The 10293-nt window shown below is 42.3% G+C and overlaps 2 protein-coding genes across 2 annotated transcripts in view; one reads left to right on the top strand and one right to left on the bottom strand.

Annotated features, from left to right (window-relative positions):
• Positions 1 to 9150, bottom strand: part of Prpf38a (pre-mRNA processing factor 38A) — a 14272-nt gene extending 5122 nt beyond the window's left edge. Inside the window, exons 1-5 of the mRNA XM_013022194.1 lie at positions 8872 to 9150; positions 7983 to 8142; positions 5598 to 5638; positions 5137 to 5222; positions 2415 to 2525 (exon numbers count right to left, since the gene is read on the bottom strand). Coding sequence (XP_012877648.1) covers positions 2415 to 2525; positions 5137 to 5222; positions 5598 to 5638; positions 7983 to 8142; positions 8872 to 9001 — 528 coding nt within the window. The 5' untranslated portion in view covers positions 9002 to 9150. The remainder of the gene's footprint in view (positions 1 to 2414; positions 2526 to 5136; positions 5223 to 5597; positions 5639 to 7982; positions 8143 to 8871) is intronic.
• Positions 9151 to 9359: 209 nt separating this feature from the next.
• Positions 9360 to 10293, top strand: part of Orc1 (origin recognition complex, subunit 1) — a 39232-nt gene continuing 38298 nt past the window's right edge. Inside the window, exon 1 of the mRNA XM_013022291.1 lies at positions 9360 to 9484. The gene's annotated coding sequence lies outside the window, so the exon portion shown is untranslated. The remainder of the gene's footprint in view (positions 9485 to 10293) is intronic.

Raw genomic sequence — 10293 nt, 5'->3', positions numbered from 1 at the left:
CAACACCAAGAAACCCAAAACCTTGTGAATTAGTGACTACAGAATTACAATCATGTGCCACATTGTTGTGAGATACATGCTGAGAAAGACACCATTTGCTGATTGCATTTTTGTGTCAACATCAAAATATACACAAATGTAGATGGCATAAGCCAATCACTAGCTCTAACTCATGATCAGTCATGAAAGTAATACAAGATACATGAGGATGCTTCTGATGTGACATAGCACACTTTACATTAAACGAATTTTTTTTGTAAGATGCTAAAGAGTGTAGTTTTAGGCACTGAAAAAGATTACATGTCTTTTTATTTTATTTTATTTTAATTTTTTTCCGGTCATGGGGCTTAAACTCGGCCTGGGTGCTGTCCCTGAGCTCTTCAGCTCAAGGTGAGCACTCTACCACTTGAGCCACAGTGCCACTTCCAGTTTTCTGGTGGTTTACTGGAGATAAAGTCTCACGGACTTGGGGCTGGGAAGGTGGCTCAGTGGTAGAGCACTTGCCTTGCATGCATGAGGCCCTGGGTTCGATTCCTCAGCACCACATAAGCAAAAAAAAAAAGTCTCACGGACTTTTCTACCCAGGCTGGCTTTGACCCATGATTCTCATATCTCAGCCTCCTGAGTAGCTCGGATTATAGGTGTCAGCCACCAGTGTCCGGCTTGCATGTCCTTTCATATGACTGGCAGTACAATGAGTTTATGCCAGCACATGTCTAAACTGTTAATATGTTGTGCTATGATGTCATGCCTACAACCTCACTATGTAAGGAGTACTTTTCAGCTTCAAAATCTTACGGGACCATGTAGACTTGTTGGTCAGAATGTTATATAGTACACTGTGTTGGAAATCACACTCAAGTTGTTGATAGCATATAATAAGGTGAGGTGATGTAGCTTTTCTAACCCTTAAGAGTTTTAGGCCACATGATGCTATAGATAGGTTTGGGAATGTGAATAAGTAGGTAAAAATATTTAAAGGAGAGTATATTATTTTTTTCTTCCTCAGATACAGATTATTTATATAGGACACTACCTGTACTCTTGCCATACTTTCCACCATGGAGAATATTTGAAATATTCCATGAAATTCAGGAAGTTGAGAATGTTTACAACACTAAAATAAGATCAGTTTTGTGTGTGTGTGTGTTAGTTTGTCCTATATCCTTCAGAATTTTAATAGAATCAGATGATTTCTTTTTTAATGAGATACCTGATCTTGTGTGGTTCTATATTAAAATATGGTGTGAACATTCAAGGTTTTCTTTAAGATTGGCAGCCCAATATTTCATCTCCTGTCAGGTATTGGAAACTAGGTTATAAGGTACACAAAGGTGTTTACTTTTCTCTCTACTTACCTTTTGTTCAAACTAGGGTTTGAATTTAGGGCTTTGCACTTGCTGGGCTGGCATTTTACCACCACAACTAGGCCTCCAGACCTGCTTTTTGGTGGTTATTTTGAAGATGGAGTCCAGTTAACCTTTCTGAACTGGCATCAAACCACAGTCCTCCAGATCTCAGCCTCCTGGATAGCTAGGATTACAGGTGTTAGCCACTGGTGCTCAACCCTCCTTTTTTTTTTTTGCACTGTTGAGCTTTTCTGCTCAACTGCACCCTATCACTTTGAGCCATAGCTCTACTATCTGTTTTCTAGTAGTTAATTGAAGTTAAGAGTCTCATGGACTTTCCTACCCAAGATGGCCTTGGACTGCAATCTTCATATTTTATCCTCCTGAGGTGCCCTGTGCCCAGCTCAATCCTACTTCTGTTAATAAACACTCAAAACCTTCAACAGGGAGAATGCTCCAACTCAGCCTCCCTTTCTAAAAGCAGTATACCACTAGGCAAGATCCATATGGGTTACCTGGCAACCAGAAATCTGGGTTTTACTTATATTACAGTATTATATATACTTGTTTTTAGCTCTTACCTGCCAGTGACCAATAACTTAAAAAAACTGTTACAGGCTGAAAAACAGAATAACCTTACTTTATATTTTATACTAGTGACTTGGCTTAAGTTTGAAAAGTTGATTATGAATTAAAATTCATTAGCAACTGAAAAGTACAGCAAGATTACCAGTCTTTTTTTTTTTTTTTTTGGGTCCGGTTGTGGGGCCTGAACTCTGGGCCTGGGCGCTGTCCTTCAGCTCTTCAGCTCAAGGCTAGTGCTCTACCACTTGAGCCACAGCACCACTTCCGGCTTTTTTCTTTTTGCTTATGTGGTGCTGAGGAATCGAACCCAGGGCCTCATGCATGCAAGGCAAGCACTCTACCACTGAGCCACCTTCCCAGCCCCCTTCAAAAACTTTTACAAGTATTTTTGTTGTTCAAGTTGAAAAACAAACCTGGAAGCAGAAACAAAAGATAAACCATTCCCAACCTCCTCCACCTTTACACTCTCAGGTGCCTCACCTTCTCATCTTCTTCTTCTTCCTCTTCACTGGACTCCACATCATCCATGTCTTCTTCTAGAGCACTAACTCGAGGTTCCAGTTGCTCAGCTTCCTCTAGCACATAGCGTTTCTAAAGAGAACATAATGAATTTAGGGTTCCTTTCTATCTCCTTTACATCCTGAAGCCCCAATACTAGACTTCTGGGACTGACAGAAAAGCCAAGTTCAAGATAAGAGTCCAATTTGAGCTAAGCACTGGTGGCTCACATCTGCAATCCTAGCTACTCAGAAGGCTGAGATCTAAGAACTATGGTTTGGCCAGGCACCGGTGGCTCACGCCTGTAATCCTAGCTACTCAGGAGGCTGAGATCTGAGGATTGCGGTTCAAAGCCAGCCCTAGCAGGAAAGTCCGTGAAACTCTTTAACTCAATAAACCACCAGAAAACCAGAAGTGGTGCTATAGCTCAAGTGGTAGAGCACTCGCCTTGAGCTGAAGAGCTGAGGGGCAGCGCAAAGGACCAGAGTTCCTCACAGCGGGCAAAAAAAAAGAATTGTGGTTTGAAGGCAGTCTAGGCATACACCAAAAATGTCTTAGTCTGCCCAAGCTGTCTTCAAATTGCTATTCTCAGATCTCAGCCTCCTGAGTAGCTAGGATTATAGGCATGAGCCACCAGCACCCAATTCTACCATAATTACTCTGTAGTTATCTGTTACTATATCAATACTTAATTTTTATTTCTGAGTAATATACCATTGTCAGTATATGTCACAGTATTTTCATCTATTCACACTTACAGATGAACATATGGTTTCCGGGCAATAAAAAGTAAACTGTTAGGGCTGAGAATGTGGCTTAGTGGTAAAGTGCTTGTCTAGCATGCATGAAGCCCTGGGTTCAATTGCTCAGTACCACATAAACAGAAAAAGTGAAGTGGCACCGTGGCTCAAGCGGTAGAGCTCTAGCCTTGAGCATGCATAGGTTCAGGGACAGTGCCCAGGCCCAGAGCTCAAGCCCCACAACCAACAAAAAACAAATAACTTTTAGAATGTCATGTTGATGCTCAAAATGTTTTAGATTTTGGAATATTTCAAATTAAGGAAGTTTAACCAGTGAATTCTATGTAAATCAAATACAATCTTGTGATTATTTTCCCATTTTTTTATTGTCAAGAGAAAAGTTTATCAATCACAAGGAACTTGTTAGAAATGCTTTAGTCTTTGCATTCATATTTAAGTCTATGATTCCCTTTAAGTACTTTTTACTTGAAATAGTGTGAACAAAGGGCAGAGGTTCACTTGTATGCATATGGACACTAAATTGTTCCTGCACCAGTGCAGGAGAGACTGTCACTTCTCAATAGTATTGCCCTCACATATCTTTAGAAAACCAATGTCTGTGTATGCAAACGTTTATTTTAGGCTCCTTAATTTTATTCCACTGATGCTTTTTTTGCTTTTTGTGCCAGTCCTAGGGCTTGACCTGAGCTTTTCTGCTCCAGGCTAGCACAGTACCACTTCACACAGCTCTAGTTTTGGCTTTTGGGTGGTTAACAGGAGAAAAGAACCACTTTACTGCTCAGGCTGGCTTGGAACTGTGATCCTCAGATCTTCGCTTCCTGAGTAGGTAGGATTAAAGGCATAAGCCACCCGTGCCCAGCAAGATAGTTGATTTTTGCATACTGATCTCAGATCTGTATAAACAGATAAATTGCTACCCAAACTGTGATGTTTACACACAATGAAGAACTGTCCAGCAATAAAATGTAGTCATAAATAAGCCAAGTAAAAAAAGACCAAAAAAAATGCTTAATTTCAGAATGCAACCTAATCTTATCTGTTTTATAGCCTTACCTTTTTTTTTTTTTTGGGGGGGGGGTCCGGTTGTGGGGCCTGAACTCTGGGCCTGGGCGCTGTCCCTCAGCTCTTCAGCTCAAGGCTAGTGCTCTACCACTTGAGCCACAGCGCCACTTCCGGCTTTTTTCTTTTTGTTTATGTGGTGTTGAGAAATCAAACCCAGGGCCTCAGGCATGCAAGGCAAGCACTTTACCACTGAGCCACCTTCCCAGCCCCTAGCCTAGGCATAACAATTTGGAAAAAAATCTCATAAAGTTTAGAAACCTCTACTCTAGCTATGGTAGCCTTGCTATAACATATCAGAAAAGAAAAATTTCCTATTTTAACTATTCACCCTTAAAACTCTATCCTCAAGTATTTTATCTGCTTTCCTCTCTTCCTCTATCACTTTTATTTTTTATTTATTTTTTTTTTGGGGGGGAGTAGTTGAATATGACCAGTGCCTCATACTCATGAGGCAGGCACTATACCATTTGAACCACACAGCCAGACCCGTTTTATGTTGGTTATTTCAAGACAGCATCTCACTTTATGCTCAAACCAGCCTAGAGTGTAATCCTCCTATTTGTGCTTCCCTTCGTCACTAGGGAGCAGGCACATATTCAACATTCCAGCCATTGATTGAGATGGGAGTTTTACAAACTTTATGCTTTATGCCCTGCCCAGTCTTGAACCATAATCTACTGACCTCTACGTTTCAAGTAGTTAGTATTGCAGGTTTGAGGCACTGGGCTGGACTTCTCTATCATTTTCATAGGTAAAAAGAGTACTTATTAAGACAATTTGTAAGAGTCAGGGCTTTAATGGGTATATATATCTGGGTTTGTCTCTCTTATTTCCATCATGGAGGGAAAGGGTGACCCCCAACAATAAACCTTGTATCTTACCTGGAGCCGGGGAAGAATAATATCACAGACTCTCTCACTGTGCAGTAATTCATCAATGAACTCATCTACATGCATCAGTTCAAATTCTGAAAGAAAAAATCAGTAACTCAAGCAACCTGAAAATAACATATTAGGTAACAAAAAAGAAAAACAATTGGAAGACTTTATATGAGGCCATCTACAGTCTGGGCTTAGAAGCAAAGACTTAAGGGATGAATGAAGCTGTCATAAGGTACAACAGTCCAGATTATGTATGGGTAATCTTGTAACTCAAGGTAATTTTAACAGATCCTATAACTGTCACATAACTTATCACATGAACTCACAATGTTTCTGAATATAGAACACTTATCTTTTTTGACACATTGTCAGCTTTAAAAAACTTCCATGGTATTTATCATCTTAGTTTAGTGGGTTTTCAACTTCAACCAATTTTGTACCCTTCTTACAGAAAGTGCTACCTGTACCCGATGGAGAGTGGCCAGGGATGCTGCTAAATATTCTACAATGACAAGACAACCCACATAGCAAAAAGCTATCAGGACCACAATATCAACATATTGAGAAATCCTATTTTATTTTTATATGACAATCCTAAGTAACTCCAAATGACAATGTTCGTATCTATCTTGTTCATCATGGTATTTCCATTATACAAGTCCTAGCATACCAATGGCACTTAATATGTATTTATTCAATAAATTAAGATTCCAAATTTCAAAAAACTCTGAAATCTGAAACATTATAGTCCCAAGGAATACTCAACCTATATCAAATTTTTAATCTTCTATTAAAGGTACATGTAGAGGGGAAAGGCAACTATCACTTTCTTGTTACAACATGGAGAAAAAGTTTTGATTACATAACCCCAAATTCATCTTAGCATAAAAGTATCTCTTTATGAATTAAAAAAAGTATCATTAGATTTTAAGTGACATTCTTACAGTTACACTCTGCAGTACAGAATACAGTTCTAGACAAGAGGCCAGTAGAAAAAAAATGTGACAAGCTAGGTGCTGGTGGCTCAAACCTTTAATCCTGGCTACACAGGAGGCTGAGATCTGAGGACTGCAGCTTGAAGCCAGCTGGGCAGGAAAGTCTATGATACTCTTATCTCCAATAAACTATTCAGAAAAAGCTGGAAGTGGCACTGTGGTTCAAGTGGTAGATCGCTAGCCCTGAGCAAAATAATCTTTTTTTTTTTTTGGTCCGGTCGTGGGGCCTGAACTCTGGGCCTGGGCGCTGTCCCTCAGCTCTTCAGTTCAAGGCTAGCGCTCTACTACTTGAGCCACAGCGCCACTTCCGGCTTTTTTCTTTTTGCTTATGTGGTGCTGAGGAATCAAACCCAGGGCCTCATGCATGCAAGGCAAGCGCTCTACCACTGAGCCACCTTCCCAGCCCCTCTGCAATGGTTTTTTAAATGTAATAGAGGGCACTTTATTTAAAAATTGCATAGAACTGGGCCGGGAATGTGGCTTAGTGGTAGAGTGCTTGCCTAGCATGCATGAAACCCTGGCTTTAATTCCTCAGTACCACCTCAACAGAAAAAGCTGGAAGTGACGCTGTGGCTAGAGTGCCAGCCTTGAGCAAAAAAAGAAGCTTAGGGACAGTGCCAGGGCCCTGAGTTCAAGCCCCAGGACTGGCAAAAATAAATAAATTAATTAATTAATTTAAAAAATACATAAAACCATCAACCTTTACAAGTGAATAAAAATGCGGAATGGATTTACTATTTTTGCATTTTCTCACTTATCATTAATAAGCCTGGAAATAGTGCACACAATACATGCTTAATAAATAATACTGTGAGTAAGGAAATTAATGCCCAGTGGACTTCTTAATGGCTATAAACCTCACTTATTGTAATAAACTATCAGAAATAAACTCAGAAGTAATATCCAACTTCACACAGTATGTTGGAAAGTGAAGTTAGTAAGAGGATAGCTAGCTGTTCAGGATTTGAGTTAAGTTTGTGCCATCCTTTGTAAAAACCGGACAAGTTTATCACCTTAAAGTGATAACATTTGCCCCTTATTTAACAAATATTTCAATAATGAACACTTCCTGTATACTTCTGGTGGTTGGATATTGCTTTAGGATTATTGTAAAATTGAATGAGATAAATGTCAAGAATTTTGACTCAGAGGCTGGGAAGGTGGCTCAGTGGTAGAGTGCTTGCCTTGCATGCCTGAGGCCCTGGGTTCAATTCCTCAGCACCACATAAGCAAAAAGAAAAAAGCCGGAAGTGGCACTGTGGCTCAAGTGGTAGAGCGCTAGCCTTGAGCTGAATAGCTGAGGGACAGCGCCCAGGCCCAGAGTTCAGGCCTCACGACCGGATCTTAAAAAAAAAAAAAAGAGTTTCACAGATTTTCCTGCCAGGGCTGGCTTTGAACCGCGATCCTTAAATCTCAGCCTCCTGAGTAGCTAGGATTACAGGGGTGAGACACCAGTGTCCAGCCACTAAGGAACTTCTTAAGGTCACAGGTCATGAGTAATAAAATTCTGGACATGAATATAAATTTAACATGTTAACTACCACCTTATACTGTTTTCTCCACCGCTCAGTATCCATTGTCTACCAACATATTAGGCACTCCTTCTGCTTAACTGTATATACAATAAGCCTGCCTCATTTGTGGAGTAACTATACAAGTCTTTCTGGTGGTTAATTGGAAATAAGACTTTCCTGCCTGGGCTGGCTTTGAACTGTGATCCTCAGATCTCAGCCTCCTGAGTAGCTAGGATTATAGGCGTAAGCCACTAGCACCCAGCTGAATGCACCCCTCTGAAAGCCCAATTCTGAACCACAGAAACTTAAACTTTATAACAATTAACATTTCACTCACTTGAAATCTTCATTTTTAATAAATTCAACAATGATATCCTTCTCAGGTTGAATCTGAAGCATCTTCAAGGTTAAACACAGAAAGGGAGTTGGTTTTATGTTTCCACCATAGACACCACCAACAAACCTCAACTCCATGGCTTTATCCACAACAAGTTCAGCTAAAGAAATAAAAACAGTATGTCATGTCAGACATAATTTTCTTGGTTGGAAGTGGGGAAATCTGAAGGTATGGACATCCTAAGTAGTCAATAGGAGTTCAATATTAGAAGAAGTGCACGTCCATGCAATAATGATAATAGCTAATATAGACTGAAAGATTACTACATGCCAGACCTTCTGGTAAGTATTTAATATTACTTATTCCTTACAACAAATCGCTGCAAATTCCATGTAAGAAAAAAAAAAGACTACGGAAAGTTAAGTGATTTACTTGCGCAAGGTCCACAGCCTGAGTATCATACGACATACATTTAATACCAGAATCTGAACGCAAGATGGGAAGACTTCCTAGAAGGCTTCTCTCAAGCACCGGAACGTGGGAATATTGGAACTGCCAGATTATGGACAGTATGAATTTGGTTATGAGCCAGCTAATTTTCTGTTGCTCGAGTTGGTTGTCTCTTACAGGATTTCTTAACACTGGAACCCAGCAGGCAACCAATATATATGAAACGACTCAAAGAACCTAAATGAGACGTTCTATCAGACTCATGAATCCCCAATGCTCCACACCAGTCTCGGCACACAGTAGGCGCTCAGTTTTTCTGAATGACTGACATGCTCCGTTCCAGTAAGAAGGAGCCCTAGGTGTTGGTCCTGTGCGTACCGAGTGCGGGTAGAAAAGGGCCCCGCGGCAGCCGAGGTGGGGCCCGCGCCGTCTTCCTCACCTGTAAGCCCAAAGCACTCTTCTTTCCAATACTTGGACTCGTAGATTCGCGTCCGAATGATCTTCTCTACCAGATATTGAGGGTTGGTACCATGGATGCTATGTGCATCCTTCACCGTACGGTTCGCCATTTTAGAACGCTTTCAGACCTACTTCCGTCGACTCCTTTACTGCGTCACACACAAGTTACAGGAAAAAAAAAATGTATATGTATATCTAGCTCCTGAGGGAGAAAGGGAAAAAAATCTACCCTGCTTAGGCGGCCATCTTGGAACCGGAAGCTACTGCTTGGAACTTCCGTGAGTTGCGCGCCGAGCGAATCAATGCTGGTCGAGGCACGTTGCCGGAAGTAAGTGACGCGCCCTTGGGTAGGCGGGGCGAGCTTGGTGATGACGCCCCACGGAGGCAGCCTGGGGGCGGGGTTACGCCGTTTGGCGCGAAATTTTCTTTCCTGTCTTTCCTGGCGGTTCGGAGCCTGGGAACGGCTGTGGCTGTGGCGTGCTGAAAGGACGACTGCTAGGGCAAGTTAGAGTTGCTGCAGCCCCTGGAGCTCCCGAGGCGGTGGCGGTGGGAAGCGGAGGCTTGCAGCCAGCCTAAGGAAACTTTGGCGCCCGGTGAGTGCGGCGGCCCGCGGGGCTGGGCTGGGGCGTGAGCCTCTGGAGCTGAGGACGCTCCCCGCCAATTCCGTCACTGATTCACTCAGCACTCCCGCACCGAGCGCCGCGGGGTGCAGGCCGTGTTCTTAGGCCGTTAGGAGAGGTCCTTGCTCCCACCTCCGGGTGCCTTGAAGACGGCCGGGTCTGCCCGGGACTGGGAGTGCGCTCCCGGGAAGGAAGGCTTTATCTGCTTTCGACGCCCTTCCTCCCCCACCCTCTCGGCGTTGGTCTTTAAGCCTTTCCTCCCGTCTGCCCTACCTTTGAAAAAAGCGCTGGGAATCCTATCCTCCTTAGCTTTAATGCTTTCGCCCTTGCGGGGGCAGATGTTATCAATTCATTTTAATAAGATTGTAATTCATTTTGGTAACCGTTGAGCCCCGAGAAGAGTCTGGTCGAGGTGACTAAGCCTCCCAGGGCTTCTGGGCTGCCCTCTCTCTACCTTTTCACTTCCTCTGGTCCAACCCAAAACACAAAGGCAAAAAAACCCCCACTGAACCTAAAGGAATAAGATTCGACACTCATGTCCTGACCTACTATTTGTTAAACCGCAGCGGTTAGCTTTAATTTTAGTAGTCTGCAAAACATGAATAAAAAGATACGCTTTTTTCTGTTAGGTGGTTTGTGAATGGAATTTCTAACATGAGGGCATGATTTATCAAACTTCTCTGCAACAATGTTTTTTGGGTTTATTTGGGTCCGGTTGTGGGGCCTGAACTCTGGGCCTGGGCGCTGTCCCTCAGCTCTTCAGCTCAAGGCTAGCACTCTAC

This window comes from Dipodomys ordii, unplaced genomic scaffold (genome assembly GCF_000151885.1).
Source record: "Dipodomys ordii isolate 6190 unplaced genomic scaffold, Dord_2.0 Scaffold61, whole genome shotgun sequence".
In the NCBI taxonomy this organism is placed as follows: domain Eukaryota; kingdom Metazoa; phylum Chordata; class Mammalia; order Rodentia; family Heteromyidae; genus Dipodomys; species Dipodomys ordii.
Note: the sequence above shows the minus strand (reverse complement) of the source record. Positions and strands in the feature narration are given on the sequence as shown.